Source organism: Phascolarctos cinereus, unplaced genomic scaffold (genome assembly GCF_003287225.1).
Source record: "Phascolarctos cinereus isolate Bilbo 61053 unplaced genomic scaffold, phaCin_HiC Scaffold_5;HRSCAF=322, whole genome shotgun sequence".
Taxonomy (NCBI): domain Eukaryota; kingdom Metazoa; phylum Chordata; class Mammalia; order Diprotodontia; family Phascolarctidae; genus Phascolarctos; species Phascolarctos cinereus.
This window is the reverse complement of record NW_027555958.1, coordinates 359,670,050-359,688,610: the sequence shown is the minus strand read 5'-3', so window position 1 is coordinate 359,688,610 and position 18,561 is coordinate 359,670,050. Positions and strand designations below refer to the sequence as shown.

Genomic DNA, 18,561 nt, shown 5'->3' with positions numbered 1-18,561 from the left:
AATAGAAATACATACTAATGTTACATAATAAATAATGTTAATTTGTGGTTTTCTGAGTGAATATGTGGCCAGCAGGGATCCATTTCTATTTGAGTTTGATATCATTCAGCTAAACTATCTGGATAGTGAGTACTGAAAATGTGTTTAATAAATGAATAAACAGATTTAATTTGAAGAAAGAAAGAAGTGCAGTGTTTATCTTTGGTCACAGGTTTAACATGAGTGAATACACAGATGCATCAGAATAGCTTTTGATTTCTCCCAGGAGGATAAGTATGAAAGGGCATTAAGCTTCATCCTCTGTTTGGACAATGTTAGTTAAAATTGTTTTGGTGATCTTAATTCTCTAAATGAAGAAATGGCTTCAGGCATTTTCAGAGGGATCAAAAACAGAAAGGAAAGTAATGGCACTGTATCTGCCTGCAAAAATATTCCTGGTTCAGGGACTTGACATATTGTTATGTTATTTGGAGAGAGGGACAGACAGGGAGTCAGAAAGACTCAAATTAACATCCTGCCTCTGACATATGCTGGCTGTGTGACCATAAACCAGTCACTTCAACTTACTGCCAAGCAATTATCTGAGACTGTTAAGTTAGGCAGTCTGCATAGATCTGTATCAGTAAAAGGCATTCCCCCAACAATGATGAAGTTCCCAGTCCTGAGTAAAAAAGAAAAATAACTCCCCCCCATCCCTAAAGACTTTTGATTATACTTTCTCAGCTCTTAAGGAACTTAATTTTCATTGCTATCATCTTTCACAAATGTTGAATAAACAAATTTTTTTAAAATAGCACCACACATGTAAACATGGTTACATATTATTAAAACCTACAATGTTACCCTATTTTAATGTTTTTCTTAGAAGGCGAACTCTGATCTAAAACTGATTTAATCATAAATATTAATCTTACATCTTCCTCTTTGATAGCACTGTATTGTATGGGACATGGTTTCTTCAGAATTTCCTCCCATTGACCATCTTCAATCAGCTCTTGGTCTACCTCTTGAACAGGCAGATCCTAAATCAAAACAAAGGATGGTGAAAGAAAATATCACTATATAGAAATTGTACCATGCATCAACAGCACTGGGAATACAGTTTCATAGGTTTTAATACTTCTACTCAGCCGACCATTTGGGGCATAGATTATTCCTTCCCCCCAAAAAGCCCCAAATAAATCTGGTATTGTAACAAGTGGTTCATTACAGCAGTTTAAAATGTGTCAATTTCATTCTCTCAAATACAGGAAAGAAGTAAGGAAGCAAGGAAGGAAGGAAAAAGGAGGGAAGGAAGAGAAGGAAGGAGGGAGAGAAGAAAGAAACGAGGAAACAAGCATTAAGTGCCCACTATATACTAGGCACCATGTTAGGTGCTTAACCTCACAACAATCTTGTGAAATATTATTCCTATTTTACAATCCAGGAAACCGAGGCAGACAAGGCTCACACAGCCCACGTCTGAGGTCATATCTGAATTCAGGTCTTCCTGACTCCAAGTCCAGTGTTCTAATCTTTCACCAGCTATCTCTAGTTGTTTAAGTAAAACCTTTAGAAAAAGAAATTAAGAAAAAAAAAGATGTAATATCCCAAAACCAACATAAATAAATCTATGACTGGATATTCTATCCTTTCTACTGTCCAATCCAATCCAACAAATATTAAACACCTACTATATGAAAAGCACAGTGCCAGGTTATGGGATTACAAAAACAAAAGTTAAAGAGTTCCTACTCTTTAGAAGATTATGTTTAATTGGGAGTAGATAACACGATACACAGGACAGCTAGGTAGCACACTGGATAGAGTACTAATCCTAGAATCAGGAAGACTCATCTTCCTGAGTTAAAATCTGGCCTCAGACACTATGTGACCCTGGGCAAGTCACTTAACCCTGTTTGCCTCAGTTCTTCATCTGTAAAAAGAACTGGAGAAGACAATGACAAACTACTCCAGTATGTGTCAAGAAAACCTCAAATGGGGTCACAAAGAGTCAGACAAGACTGAAAAAGACTGAACAATAAAACATACTACATAAATAGGTAATTACAACATGACTTCTTAAGATAAAGCAGTTGATAAGGCTACAGACAGGGCAAAAGCCCTTAAGTGATTCAATTTGATCAAAATAGGGTAATCATCAGACTAAAAGACCTTCAGTTCATTTCTAACAAGCTGAAAAGAAGAACCCTTGGAGGGAATAGTCATGGAAGAATTAAGAAACTGTTTCTTCAAGGACAAGGATCAAAAGTAATTATTGTTCTATCTGATGAAACAAAATGTCAACCCGGAACTGTGTGACTGTTTTATCATATTATGAAATGTCCCTGCTCAAGAATCCTATGTTACTTCCAAATGTACTGAAAGATATTTGAGAGCATAAGGGACTCTGGCAGTTTGGACATTTCTCCCTCAATAATATGGTTTGAATTTAAAATAGTCAAATTAATGAAAATTATTTCTGAAAAGCTTGTGCCTATAACAGAGAGTACAATATTTTCTTCTTTGACAGAACTCTTCCCTTTTTCTTTCATTCCCTACTTTCTGAAGCCTTAGATCTAAAAGTAAATTTGTTACAGGAATGGCAATGGTGGGGGGTTATTATCAAATCAAGGAATATTAGAGTGCAACTCCCTTTAGTGGCAGGCACTTCTATCATTGAACCCTGTATAAGACCATGTAGCAGGGTAAAGGACAGGGAGTGGTACAGGTTGCCAGTTTCTGCGGCCTCAGCCAAGGGATACTTCTGTGACAGAATTTAAATAAATGTAGTATTTTATAATGCCACATTTTCCCTATAATAAGTTAGAAGCAAGTATAGTGAGTATAAAGAGTGCTAGATTTGGAGCCAGAGGGCCTGAGTTCAAGTCCCATTTCTTGTTACTTACTGCCTATATGACCTTAGGTAGGTCACTAAATGTCTCTGGGTCTCAGTTTCCTCATCTGTAAAATAAGGAGGTTGGATTGATATATGATACTTTAATACACTATGCCTAACTGTAAAGTTTTTCAAACTGTGGAGGTATGCCCCTCTGTGGTGATGCAAAACCTGGGTGTGGGCGTGAAGCATTGACCAAAGTTATTTAATTTTTTTGTATAATTACCACACAAGTAATCCAGTTTTAAAAACTGAAAAAGTTCATATCAAAGAAAAGAAAGAATATTATAGAAAATATTCTCTAATTGGTAATAAATGAAAAGTGGCAATTATTTAATATACCATGCACAAAGTCAAATTTGAGTTGGTGTTGGAAACTGACCTCAATATAATCTGTCACCATTGTAAGCTGCTAGTGGTATTTGAATACCTGTTTAAATTTGAAATTAAACCATCTTTTGTGCAAGTTAAAAGTACTATAATATCAATTATATTTTCACTTCATTTTAACTATGATATAAGTTGGTTTCCAAATAATTCTGCAATTAAAAGTGAAAAAAAAACCCTAAGAATGGTTACGGTTGGTTTGAAATTTGCAACAAATTTAAATGTCTTACATATTTTGCTGTCTTTAATTTTTGTACAAATAAAACAATATCCCTTCATGATGGAAAGCAACTGTTTTAAAACAAAACCCCATGAAAATAGCAAAAAATTTAATAATAGTGATAAGTAAATTTAAATTAAGTAAAGAAATGAAGGGGAAAAAAGCAACAAGCCCAAATCCAGAATACATGATTTACTGTATATATCATAAAGATTCACAAGAACTTTTACTGATGGAAAGAGCACTGGGTTTGAATGATTAATACTTTAGCTTCAAATAATATGAAATCTAACTGTTAAAATAGCTTGAAAGTATAGGTGCGCAACATTTTGGCAAGACAAGAAAATTTTTCTAGAGAAAATCATATTCTTAGTACAGAAAAATATTTCAAAAAACTATGTCTGTGATAGCAAAAGAATTGCTTACACAGTATGTCAGTGATAATAAAATTGCTAAGTGTAAAAAAATAGGAGAAATTTGGTATCATTTGATGCTACTGATATGAATGAAATGGACAAATTATACACAAAACAAATTTGACTTCATTTGCAATCCATAAATTCTGTGTCCATAAAATCCCTTCCTTCCTTCAAGATGCAACACCTATCTCCTGGTTTTTCCCTTTTATTTTGATTCTTCTTTTACGATATGACTAATGTGGAAATGTTTAACATGATTGTACATGAATAACCTATATCAGATTCTTGCTGTCTGGGAGAGGTAGGAGGGAAGGGAGAAAAATTTGGAACTCAAAATCTTACAAAATTGAATGTTGAAAACTATTTTTACATGTAATTGGAAAAAATAAAATACTATTAAGTAAAAAAAAATGACAAGGGGTTTGGTTTCGGAAGAAACATGGCAAGACTTATATGAACTGATGCAAAGTGAAGTGAGCAGAATTCTATCATTGTACACAGTAACAGCACTATTGTAATGATGATCAACTGTGAAAGACTTAGTTACTCTGATCCATACAGTCATCTAAGACTATTCCAAAGAACTCATGAGAAATGCTATCCACCCCTAGAGAAAGAACAAATGAACTCTGAGCACAAGCTGAAGTATAGTTTTCTCTTTTTTTTTTTTGGTGATACGGCTGATATGGAAATATATATTGCACAATTCATTCCACATGTATAATTGATATACTGTTCGCCTTCTCAGTGGGTGAGGGATGTGTAGCAGGGAGGGAAAGAATTTAGAACTCAAAATTTTTAAAACAGAATGATAAAAATAAAAAATTCAAATTAAAAAAAAAACAGAATAACATTAGCAAGTTATTAATGAGACCAGATATGTCTACCTTGCTGTGTGACTTCTTTCAAGGAAAATTTCCTTTTCCCAGAATCATTTTTATAGTTGCTCTCATAAGGGCCTTTCTGAAAGATAGCTGGTAGAATGCTGCTTTGTGATGCTTTTAAAGGTCAATGTCACCCAAGACTGGGGAAGCCCTGAGCTAAGTTAGGGTTGATAAAGATAAGCACAAAATTGCAGTGGTAACTACCACTGCTACCAGAATAATCTCGGATATGGTCAGTCATAATAACTAAATGAAATGCAATGTGTAAATATGTGCAGAATCTGTCTTTTGGCAACTTCTAATTATAAAGAATTTATAATATCCACTGTCTCATTTTATATAATAAAGGACTATGGAAAGATAGACTAAAAATTAATTGGAAACTAAATAATCTAATCCTAAAAAATGATTGAGTCAAACAACAAATCATAGAAACAATCAATAATTTCATTCAAGAGAATGACAATAATGAGACAACATACCAAAACTTATGGGATGCAGCAAAAGCAGTTCTTAGGGGAAGTTTTATATCTCTAAATGCTTACATAAATAAAATAGAAAAAGAGATCAATGAATTGGGCATACAACTAAAAAAACTAGAAAAAGAACAAATTAAAAACCCTCAAACACCAAATTAGAAATATTGAAAACCAAAGGAAAAATTAATAAAATTGAAATTAAGAAAACTATTAAACTAATAAATAAAGCTAAGAGCTAGTTTTATGAAAAAACCAATAAAATAGATAAACCTTTGGTTACTTTAATTAAAAAAAGAAAACCAAATTACTAGTATCAAGAATGAAAAGGGTGAAGCTACCACCAAGGAAGAAGAAATTAAAACAATAATTAGGAACTATTTTGCCCAACAAATTTGACAATCTTAGTGAAATGGATACATATTTACAAAAATACAAATTGCCCAGATTAACAGAAGAGAAAGTAAAATACTTAAATAACCCCATCTCAGAAAAAGAAATTGAACAAGCCATTGACAAACTCCCTAGGAAAAAATCTCCAGAGTCAGATGGATTTACATGCAAATTCTATCAAACATTTAAAGAACAATTAATTCCAATACTATATAGACTATTTGGGAAAACAGGTGAAGAAGGAGTCTTACCAAATTCTTTTTATGATACAAATATGGTGTGATACCTAAACCAGGAAGAGTCAAAAGAGAAAGAAAATTATAGACCAATTTCTCTAATGAATATAGATGCAAAAATTTTAAACAAAATATTGCAAATAGATTACAGCAACTTATCACAAGAATAATACACTATGACCAGGTAGGATTTATACCAGGAATGCAGGGTTGGTTCAATATTAGGAAAACTATCAGCATAATTGAGCATATCAACACCAAAACAGAAACCACATGATCATCTCAATAGATGCAGAAAAAGCTTTTGACAAAATATAACACCCATTCCTATTAAAAACACTAGAAAGCATAGGTATAAATGGAGTCTTCCTTAAAATAATAAAAAGCATCTACCTAAAACCTTCAGCAAGCATTATATGTAATGGGGACAAGCTAGAAGCATTTCCAATAAGATCAGGGGTGAAACAAGGATGTCCATTATCACCACTGTTATTCAATATACTGGAAATGTTAGCTTTAGCAATAAGAGAAGAAAAAGAAATTGAAGGTATTAGAATAGGCAAAGAAGAAACAAAGCTATCACTCTTTGCAGATGACATGATGATATACTTAGAGAATCCTAGAGAATCAAGTAAAAAACTACTTGAAATAATAAACAACTTTAGCAAAGTTGCAGGCTATAAAATAAACCCACATAAATCATCAGCATTTCTATATATTACCAACAAAGCCCAACAGCAAGAGATAGAAAGAGAAATTCCATTTAAACTTACTGTAGACATTATAAAATATTTAGGAGTCTACCTCCCAAAACAAACCCAGGAACTATATGAACACAATTACAAAACACTTTTCACACAAATAAAATCAGATCTAAATAATGGAAAAACATCAGTTGCTCATGGGTAGGCCAGCTAATATAATAAAAATGACAATCTACCTAAGCTAATTTACTTATTCAGTGCCATACCAATCAAACTACCAAAAATTATTTTATAGAGTTAGAAAAAATAATACAAGATTCATTTGGAAAAAAAAGGTCCAGAATATCAAAGGAACTAATGAAAAGAAATGCAGGGGAAGGTGGCCTAGCATTCCAGATCTTAAATTGTATTATAAAGCAGCAATCATCAAAACTGCTTGGTACTGGCTAAGAAATAGAGTGGTGGATCAGTGGAATAGGTTAAATATGCAAGACACAGTAGTCAATGACTATAGTAATCTATTATTTGATAAACCCAAAGACCCCAGCTTCTGGGATAAGAACCCACTCTTTGAAAAAAACTGCTGGGAAAACTGGAAAAGAGTATGGCAGAAACTAGGCATAGACCAAATCTCACACCATATACCAAAATAAAGTCAAAATGGGTTCATGATTTAGATATAAAGGCTGATACTATAAGCAAACTGGGAGAACAAGGAATAGTTTACCTATCAGATCTATGGAGAACAGAAGAATTCATGACCAAACAGGAGATAGAACATTAAAAGCAAAATGGATAATTTTGATTACATTAAATTGAAAAGTTTTTATACAAACAAAGCCAATGCAACTAAGATTAGAAGGAAGGTAGAAAATTGGGAAAGAATTTTTACAACCAGTCTCTCTGATAAAGGCCTCATTTCTAAAATATATAGAGAATTAAGTCAAATTTATAAGAATACAAGCCATTCCCCAATTGATAAATGGTCAAAGGATATGAACAGAGTTCTCAGATGAAGAAATTAAAGCCATCTATAGTCATATGAAAAAATGCTCTAAATCATATTGATTAGAGAAATGCAAATCAAAACAACTCAGAGGTACCACATCACACCTATCAGATTGGCCAAGATGACAAAACAAGAAAATGATAAATGTTGGAGATGTGGGGAAATTGTAACACTAACGCATTGTTGGTGGAGTTGTGAAATGATCCAACCATTTTGTAGAACAATTTGGAACTATGCCCAAAGGGCTATAAAAATGTGCATACCCTTTGACCCAGCAATAGCTCTTTTAGGGCTATATCCCAAAGAGATCATACAAATGGGAAAAGGACCCACATGTACAAAAATATTCACAGCAGCTGTTTTTGTGGTGGCAAAGAATTGGAAATTGAGAGGATGCCCATCACTTGGGGAATGGCTAAACAAGTTGTGGTATATGAATGTAATGGAATACTATTGTGCTATAAGAAATGATGAACAGGCTGACTTCAGAAAAACTTGGAAAGACTTGTATGGTCTGATGCTGAGTGAAGCGAGCAGAACCAAGAGAATGTTGCACACAGTAACAGCCACATTGTATGACTAATATTGATAAACTTAACTCTTCCCAGCAATACAAGGATCTAAGACAATCTCCAAAGGCCTTGTGATGGAAAATGCTATCCACATCCAAAGAAAGAACTATGGAATTTGAATGAAGATAGAAGTGTATTATTTGCTATTTTTTTTTCTCTTCTGTTGAGTTTTGTTTCCTCTTTCTGGTGGTTCCTCCTATTGGTTCTAATTTTTACTTATAACATCCCTAATTTGAAAATATGTTTAATAAGAACGTATACACACAGCCTACATCAGATTGTGCACTATCTTGGGGAGGGTGGTGTGGAGGAAGGGGGAGAAAAATTTTAAACTCAAAAGCACATGGAAGTGATTGTTGATCAATCAAAACAAATTAATAATAATAATTTTTTAAAAAAAGGTCAGTGTCACACAAGACTGGGGAAATCCTGAGCTAAGTTAGGGTTGATAAAGATAAGCACAAAATTGCAGTGGTGACTACCACTGCTACCAGAATTATCTCGGATATGGTCAGTCATAATACCTAAATGAAATGCAATGTGTAAAATATGTGCAGAATCTTTTAGCAACTTCTAATTATAAAGAATTTATAATATTCACTGTCTCATTTTATTGGAAATGTGTAAGTTAAATTAAAATTTTCATTTAATGTCATAACAAAATGTTATTTTTAAAGAAATCTGTGGGATTTCTTTATGTTTATATATGTATATATGTAAATACATGTATATACATACCAAAAAAAGATGAAGCACCTACTATATGCCATAATACACACCATACTTAAGTGCTTTACAAATATTATCTCATGTAGATTCAGAACTCTGAAACAGATGCTATTATTTATTTTACAGATGGTTATGTGACTTGCCCCAGGGCCTTCAGTATCAGAGGTAGGATTTAAACTCAGGTTTTCCTGACTACATGTCCAGGGCACTATTGTGCCACCTACTGACACCCTTCCAGATTTTCACAAATGCTAGTTCCTTCAATCCCAAACTATTCTACATGTTAAGTACTTGGTTTCTTTATATTACATATATACTTGCATATGTACTTGTCTCCCTATATGCTCCTTCAAAAGGCATTATTTCATCTTTTGATCACTGATTGCACATGATACAGTAGGAAATTTCTCATTTCTAAACACCTCAGTAATCAAATGAGAAACATAAATCTTTTAATTTTGTATTTTAAGTAGATAAAACAATATGCATAATTAAAGATGGATTATCTGTTCAACATATTGGTGAAGCCAACGCTAGGGAAAATTTCATAATTCTGAAAACCCTATAATAACAGTGCCACATACAGAAAAAAATTTCCAACTGATGGATTTTAAAAAAAAATGATATAGTGTGGAATAATGTACTGCACTCTATGCCAATGGAGCTCTACTGAGGTTGGATATAACAATGGTCTAGCAAAAAGGGTCTTGAGAGGTGATCTAATCCATCTCTCCTGCCAAGTATTAAGTGGAAGGGCCAAGAATCAAATTCATTTCCTATCACTGAAAATTATGGGCTCTTCCCAGAGTCTAAAAATAAAAGTTGAAAGATGTTCTCATGCATGTAGTCAGAACATACTGCATGTTTCATAATCACCTGTATTGAGAAATGAGGATGTAGCTCCCTTTTCAAGTCATGAGAATAAAAGACTATAAGTCTGTTTAAAAAAAAGGTTTTTTACAAAATTAAGAGAAAATTTGGAAGAACAAAGTTTTTGTATAGCAGTGGTTCTTAGTCCTGATAATGATCTCTGGGAGTCACTGAAACCCTTTCAGGGAGTCCACTTGGTTAAAACTTTTCACATTAATACTAAGACATTTTTACCTTTTAAAACACTCCTCTTCTCCAACTACACACCTGTGTGATTTTCTTCATAAACTTTCAACTAAAACAATATAACCAATAGGTTGAATGCAGAAGCAGATGAGACTCCAGTTGTCTTGCAGTAAACCACACACTAAAGAGCTTTGAAAAAATATGTAAAACAATACCTCTTCACTTAATTTTTTTTAGAAGTTATTTTTCATGAAAACGTTAATGTTTGATTTTGTTAATATTTCAAATTTTTTAGTTTTAATTTCTAATCCCATAAATATTGATAGATATGATCTATTTTAACAAAATCTCTATGGAAGTCTTTAATAATCTTAAGAGTGTAAAGGAGTCCTGGAACCAAAAACGTTTAAAGACCTCCATTCTAAAGTACTGTAAAACTCTCCGACTTTGTAATGACAAAACATTCTTAAGGTTGCTTAAGCAATTTCTTTTCTTGGGGCCTTCGGGGTGTATCAAAATAATAAAGATGAAGCAGATTTCATCTCGTAGATTTTTTTTCCTGAAGCTTTTGTATTTGGTGGAATGCTATAAAAAACTTAGAACCCTAAATAAATTAATGCCACATCAAGTTAATGTGCTGATCAAGAGATGAAGTCCCTGCTCTTTTGAAAAATTTAGAACTATAAATTTACAAAATATTTTCATGTTTTCCAATTCTTAAAATAACTGCCCTGAAAATGAACTAGAAATAGACATACTTATTAATCACTTAGCTAGTCTACAAAAGCCCATTCACAAAAGGCAACTGTGACACACTAGCTCTTCATCGGAATAAGAATAGCTGATACACCTGTCTTGTGATGGCTCATCTTTTTTTCTTGGAAAATCTCCAGTCTTTATTAGTTATTTTAAAGTGTTTCCTTATAAATCATACAAAACATTTCAAACATAAACGGTCATCTTCTTAAGGATTTTTTTTTTGAGGAAAAACCCCTCACTTAACGTTGTTTTTCTCAACCAATACTTAACTGAAAAATATTTACAGTACAGTAAGAGAAATGATACAATGTTGAAAGACATGTCTACGCTTCATGATTCCGGGTTGTTTTTATTTTTTATTTATTTTATTAACTTCTTGGGAGTTGCCGAACTTAATCACAGGCAGGCGGCGTCAGTCCTGGATTTTAAGAATGCACCTCTTTTCTAGGTCATTCATTTCCTTCAGGATCAAGGCAACGTTGTACCTTAGTTCTTGAAACTTGGCTACTGGCACTTCAAACCGATGCGCCTTCCCGTCCGAGAGCTTCAGCTGCATCAGGATGGACGGCTGCAGGGAGCGGGCCAGCGAGCTGGTGGAGATGGCCACGTCCACCCTCCACCTGAAGTCCTCCACCGTGGGCAGCCGGGCGCCCTGCTCGCGGGCCACGCCGTCCAGGTCGGGGCGCCGGCTGCCGAAGACCACGTTGGCAAAATCCGCCACAAACTCGTCGGGCACCTGGAGCTGCTGCAGGTCTTCCCTGAAGACGTCGGGCTTGAGGGCGGACGCCGGCAGCCGCAGGGCCTCCCGGAGCAGCGCGTACATGCCCGCGACGAGGACGCCGAGCTGCGCCTCCGACAGCGGCGACGAGTTCACGAGACGCCGCGTGGCCTCCCGGCAGTCCTCGCCCTGCAAGGCGCTCACCACCACCTTCAGCAGCTGCCGGAACAAGTCCCTGTCCAGGCCCCGCAACTGCCGGGCCATGGCCTCCACCGCGGCCGGGGGACGGGGGCCCAGGAAACTCCCCCGGCTGCCCTGCCCGTCCCCGGCTGGGGGCAGGTAGGGAGCCGCCGCTTTCAGGCCGCGGCCCGCAACTGTCCCCGCCGCTGACATGGCCGCTACCGCCCCAGGCCCCTGCGGTGGAAGGAGCAGAACTCTAGAGCAGGGGAAGCGGCGGACCCGAGTGGGGCGGGGAGGGAAGAGAGGGACGGCGCGTGCAGCTTCCGGAAGCCCCGGATGCAGCTCTCCCGAGGCGGGGAGGGAGGAGCACCCAGTCTGCAGCCCCCTCGCGGGCGGAGGGTAGAGTGCCTGCAAGTCCCGCCTGGAGCTGTCCGCTGATCACGTGTCCTTCTCTGACTCCGTGGCTGCGCTTGCCCCCAACCTGCTGGGTAATGCATTAAAATGCGCTAGCGCACCTGAAAATCTTATGTTTGGACGCCAGGCAAATAAAGAGCTCTGTGGTTTATCAAATCAAATAGTGCCAGTTTTGCTGACGTTAATAACGTCTTATTTGTGTAAAACTGGGCCTGGTTAATCTTTGAAATATAAAAATAGTCAACATTTACAATACTGCTTACTATGTGTCAAGTACTGTGCTTTGCAATTACCTCATTTGATCTTCCCAACCCTGGGAGGTGAAGGAACTATTATTATTCTTATTTTACGGATGAAGGAACTGAGGTAAACAAGTAAAGTGACTTGCTCAGGGTCACACTGCTAGTAAGTGGATGAGGCTGCATTTGAACTCAGGTCTTCCTGACTCCAAGCCCATACGGCCACCTAGCTGCCCCCCAAAAAGAATGAGTAACAATATCAATGACACTATATTTTTGAGAAATTGCACCAAAAAACAAGTCCACTCATCACAATAATAATATTATAGTTATTAATATAATCATTTTAGGTTATTTAAATAAAATATCCATTTTTAGGTTTTTGAGATTTGTTCATTGCTATAAAATTGTAATATATTTTAATTTTATTTGAATAAAATATGAGATAAAGGTATGCGTGGATTATTTTGGAAATGGTTGTGTAAGAAAGGCAAGCATTTGCTATATAAAGTTTGGAAAGCATTGCCTTAAAACAATGTGCATCCAAGGCACCTTCTTATTAAGTAGGATAACTAGTTAAATTTTCAAATGACAGTAATTGAACTTAAAATCAACAAAGAGAAGGCAAATTTTGTCACTAGAAAACTTTTACCTCTTCTCCTATTATTGTTAGTTTGGGGAATTTCTGTGCCAGTGATGAACATATACTCATCTGCACCAGTCGGTCAGCTTTGGTTTGTAGATCTACCGAGGATGTCTACAAAAAAAGGTGAAAATTATTGTGAAAAAGTTATCTCCACTGTGAGCAGTTTTTAGTCTACATCCTGCTGTAGCCTACTGTGTCTATCTTTGAAACAACCCTACAAATTCCCATAATTTCTACTTGGACCATCCCCAATTTTCCCACCCCATCCCCTTTTGTTTCATAGTAGGATTCAAAGCATCTTAGGAGTTCAAAGGAACTTAGATGTCATCTAAGCATCTATTACCAATACTGAAATCCTTTCTACAATATTCCTGGTGTCAACCAATGTTGCCTTGAACTTTTTAGTGATGGGAAACTTAGTACCTAGAGAGAAGCCTATTCTACTCTCTAGTGCCCCCCTCCCTTTTTCAGCTTCCTTTTGTGTAGCTGACTTTCCCCTTTAGATAGTAAGCTCCTGGAGCACAGAGAATGTTTTTTCTTTTTCTTATCTGTATCTCCAGCTTGCAAGGGATGGGAACCAGGAATAGGGCATCAGGCAACACAGGATGTGAAGGAGAATATGGATGATGATCTGCAGGAGTTCAGAGTCACCAGGATGTGGAGGGCATGACCAGGCGGGCATTTGCTAATCATTAAGTGAAAATTTTAAAGAGATTTTCAAAGTCAAGAGTGGAATCCTTTCAGAGCTTTGGGCAGTTCAGATTGAGGAGTTAAGAACTTGGATAAGGAGTAGTGATACCCTCCTTCCCTCTCCTCCTGTATACTTCCACTTCTCTAGGTTTTCATGACACCTACTTCTGCTGGTTCTCCCCTATCTGCTTGACCACTCTTTTGATTTTTCTTTGCCAGATCTTCCTCCTCTAACAGTGAGTGCTGTCCCCTGCCATCCTCTACTCCCCCTAGCTCCTGGATCTTCTTATAATTTTCCATTGTAGTTTTCACACTCATCCCACATATCCAATAATTCTGTTGCCAAATCTTATTGTTTTACCTTAACATCTCTCATATATGTTGCCTTCTCTCCACTCTTGTGGAGTAGAGAGCTACTGCCCTTGTACAGGCCTCATAGCCTCATGCCCAGACTCCTACAACAGCTTGTTAACTGGTCTCCCTGCCTCAAGTTTCTCCCCACACTTATCCCTCACCAGTCAACTGTCAGTGATTTTTTTTCAAGCACAGGTCTCACCATGTCACTCCTCTAGTCAATAAATTCCAGTGTTTCCTTATTACCTCCTGGATTAAACAGAAAATCCTCTATTTGACATTTGAAGCCCTTTTTGACGTGGCCCCTTCCAACCTTCCCATTCCTCCTCAATTTTGGCCCTTTGAACCGGCTGCAAATGAGGACCTAGAGGGCCACAAGAGGCCTTGAGGCCCCAAGTTCCCTACCCCTATTACCCTTTTCTTCCCCTATGCTCTCTACAATCCTACTATGTACAGTTCTGAGCACACACACACACACACACACACACACACACACACACACACACATTTCCCAAATGTCTTTTCACTGGACACAATGACTAGAATGCTTCTCTCCTCATCTCTGACTCCTAGGCTCCCTAGCTTCCTTCAAGACTGGGCTTGAATCCTACAAATCCTACTTTATACAGGATCCTTTCCTAGAAAACCCCTCCCCTGACTCCCCTTACCTCTGAGACTTCCTTCCATTTTATAATTCATTCTCCCTCCCTCCCTCCCTCTTTTCTTCTCTATTTCCCCACATAAACACATATAATACATGATAAAGAGAAAAATGAAAATATATCAATACACACACTTATCATATGTGTTACATACACATATCATATGTGTACATAGTTGTTTGCATGTTATCTCCCTCACTAGCACATGAGCTCCTTGAGATCAGGGACAGTGTTTTTGCCTTTCTTTGTAGCCCCAGCACTCAGCACAGTGCCTGCCTAGTACATAACAAGTACTTCATAAATATCTGTTACCTAACTGCCTTCTTCAATAAGTTCTAAATCACCCTCTGCAAACAGAATGTTATACCTAGAGCATACTTCAAGTAGTTCAGTTTCTTCTCTCCTCTCTTTTGTTTTCTTCTCTTCTTTTCTTACCTCTCATCTATCTGTTACGTTTTCTTATTCACCAGCCTCTGGATACTAGTATCAGTTGCCCTCTTTGTGTAATCTTTTATTTTCTGCCTCCTTCTTAGAATATTTCTTATTTCCTCTCTAATAACTTTGACCACTGAAGGCTGATTCTCAAGTCTTTTCTTTTTTTGGTCTTTTCTAGCAGGGAGACCACCTTACTTTTGCAGCACAGCAAATTAATTGGTGACTACAATAAGCAGGAAGACTCACATAGCAGACGGTACATCTCTTTAAATCACTGGAATAAAGCCTTTTGTGTCCAAACTTCAAAAGTACCAAGTTGAATAACATTTCTTGATTATTTTCCTCATAAATTGCCATTGGAAATTCTATTCCCATTCAATTTAAGTCTTATTTTCATGCATTTTTAATAGTCTGGCTTTCTATTTTTAATTTTAAAAGTATGTTAATGTTTTACATTTTAAATATCAATTCATTTTTCAGAACATAACACAAGTATTTTTATATTTTTTTTGTTTCTGCCTTGCCCTCAGTTGATATTTTTCCCTTTGAGTCAGTGGCCCTTGTTAGAAGTAAGTTACTTTTTAAAATATTACCTAATTGAACTGAGTTACTGCGGTCCAACCTTACAACAGAGGAGTGGTTTGGCTGTTGGCAGAATCTCTAACTATGAATTTATACATTTGTTGTCTCTCTTCCACATCAGTAAAATGTAAATTATTAACCTACATTCTGTAATTTGCTTACACAAACAAAGGTATGATACAGTACTCAACAAAGTTTACTGTCGTTTAAGGAAAGGGTATATTTATTAGAGTCACAGCAATGCTTTAGTGGTGCCTTCCTCTATTAGGTCAGTAAGTCAGCTAACATTCATTAAGTGCTTACTACATGCCAGACACTTTGCTAAGTCAGGGATACAAATAAAGGCAATAAAACAGTTTCTATACATTTGTGCTTAGTGGTATTGATGGGGTGCTTGTGCTTGTACTTGGACCCCAATTTCTCCCTAGTCTCAGAAACACTATCTCTGATAATCACTCCCCAACCCAAGGACACTGTGCCTAGCAGTTATTCATGCGTGGGCCCCAGCACGACCCTTATCCCTCTCCCTGGTGCAGCTACACAAAGCTGGGTGAGAGAGTGCTGGGCTACTCAGGCCTCAGCCCTCAGATCATGTCTCTGGAAGCCTCCCAATTCCTTAGTAAGCTGTCTTGTGAGAAAGCTTTTCCTTACTGCACAGCATTCTCTAATCAGGACAGAGAGAGAGAGAGAGAGAGGAGTATCTTGGCTAGCCCAAGGACTCTTCCTCCTGCCAGACTCCCAAGATCCAAGCCTCTGACATCTCCCTCCCTGTCCGGTATACTCCCTACACTTTCACATCCGTAGCTCCCAAAGACACCTGTACCTTTAGATTACCTAATCAGTATCACTGGCATTCCTTTCCCATGCCCTTTTCCATATAAACCCTAGCTCCATCCTCAATCTCTCGAAGGTTCCTTAAGAATCCTTGCCCTCTGAAAAGCATAACAATAAGCTTTTTGCCAACTTGACTTAAAGAATGCTTGAGTCTGTGAATTCATTCCAGATGACCCCGTCCTGTACTCCAGTCTTTGAGCGGTCTTAACCTCTCAGAACGCAACAGTATGATATTAGTAAGACTAAATATAGATGAAGGAAATATAAGAATATTTTAAAAGTTGAAATATATGCATGGAGATAGTTCTTGTAACTAACTGCTACTATAATTATTGTCCCAATTTGTAACTATTGTATTAGAAAGAAAAATACTGTGTGGGGACTGTGGATTCTACTGTATCATCAAGGGACTCTGAGGACCAATGAAACTTAAATGTTTCAAAGATGAACAAGTACTTGGTAACTGTCACATTTTATTAGAATTGCCATATTTAACAAGGATTATATGAGAAATAACAATATATTAGCTCCAAACTAGGCTTTGAAACATTAATGAGAGCTAGTGAAAATCACAAGGGTAAGTGGTCTAAGCAGAATCATGGGCTCATATATCTAGAGCTGGAATGGATTTTACAGGCCAACTAGTCTAGCCTCTTCATTTTATAGGTAAGGACACTAAGACCCAAGAAGGTTAAGTGTTCAAGACTGAAAAGGTAGTGAATGTCAGAAGCAGGGTTTGAATAAAGGTACGGTGTTCTTCTGAATACTGTTCACAACTAAAACTTAAGCAAGCCACATATAAGGGTAAGACTTCCAACTGTTCCTTCAATTAAGATCAAATGATAGAATATATGTAAAGTGCTTTGGAAACAACGCACTCCAGCTATTATTACTGCCTCATAAATATGGCACAAAGCTCTTATACATTCCTAACAAAAAACATGTTATTTTTAACCATTAAATTGTCAGAATTGATTATTTAGCTGGAGCAAAGTGAACACAAAATTAAGAAGAAATGAGATGTAACTTAGTGAACACAAAATTAAGAAGAAATGAGATATAACTTAGTACCTTCTCCACGATTCCAAGATCACCCCCAGCCATCACACTTCTGACTATCATTCCAGCTTTCTGAGCAATAGAATATGCTGAAGCAACCAAACGAATCAAGACAGCTGGACTGGAAGCCATGATTAACACTGAAAAGAAGTCAAGAAAAGCTCCCTGTTAATACACAGAGGCAATATAAACTACCAATTTCACTTATTTCTATATCTGCATGAAGGTGTCAAATTGAATTACATATAGTATAAGTTCTGCCAGTAACCCACTATCCCCAGTGTTTTACAACAAAGACTATCTATCTACTAGCACATGTACATAACTTTAATAGTCCCCAAATGAATCCAAGCCATTTAGTTTTTTACTCAACCCACTTGTCCTTTTTCTTTCAGACTTTTTCATCAGTCTGATTTCATGTACAGATGATAATCTTCCAGTGCCTTAGTAGTTCATTGTGCTCCTGAGTTGCTAGTCAAGTCTACAAGTATTTATTAAGTGCCTACTAGAAGCCAGGCACTGCACTAATTGATGGAGGATTCAAAGTAAAGCAACTCTTGGTCCCTGCTCTCAAGGAGCTCCAAGTCTACAATGAGATATAATCAGGATAAATTGAAGGTGCTCTCAGAAGGAAGGGATTAGCATTAAGGGGACTGAGAAAGGCTTCCTGCAGAAAAGCAAAACTTTACCTGAGCCTCCAAGGAAGCCTGGGCCAAAGAAAAGTTTATTACTTGGTTTTCAACCTTCTGGTAATTATAGGATTATCAGATTTTACAGGTAGGGGGGATATTAGAGATCATCTATTCAGTTTCCTTCTTTGAAAGATGAGGAAGCTAACATTAAAGGAGGTTAAGTTAAAGGAGTATTTGCCCAAGGTTCCCCTTGTATTAAGTAATAGACCTTGATGAACTTCCAATTTAGGGAGACTGGTTTTTAGATGACAGACACTCAATCCATTTCAGGGCCTGGAATTCAAGCATTTTCCACTTAGGAAATGTGCCAGGAAATGTTGACTTAGCTTCCAAA

At 36.9% G+C, this 18,561-nt stretch overlaps 2 protein-coding genes across 6 annotated transcripts in view; both read right to left on the bottom strand.

Moving 5' to 3' along the window:
* Positions 1-18,561, bottom strand: part of BPNT1 (3'(2'), 5'-bisphosphate nucleotidase 1) — a 40,658-nt gene that overhangs the window by 16,895 nt on the left and 5,202 nt on the right. For 4 of the 5 annotated variants that reach the window (XM_020982244.2, XM_020982241.2, XM_078156307.1 and 1 more), the window contains exons 2-4: positions 17,548-17,675; positions 12,926-13,030; positions 915-1,022 (exon numbers count right to left, since the gene is read on the bottom strand). In XM_020982244.2, coding sequence (XP_020837903.1) covers positions 915-1,022; positions 12,926-13,030; positions 17,548-17,667 — 333 coding nt within the window. In that variant the 5' untranslated portion in view covers positions 17,668-17,675. Of the gene's footprint in view, positions 1-914; positions 1,023-12,925; positions 13,031-17,547; positions 17,678-18,561 lie in introns of all 5 variants that reach the window. The other variant, XM_078156308.1, reaches the window with a different exon arrangement.
* On the bottom strand, positions 11,047-12,489 carry COMMD5 (COMM domain containing 5). The gene is given in 2 exon segments (XM_020982246.2): positions 11,047-11,982; positions 11,985-12,489. Coding segments are annotated over 2 exon segments (981 nt in total). The 5' UTR covers positions 12,118-12,489; the 3' UTR covers positions 11,047-11,134.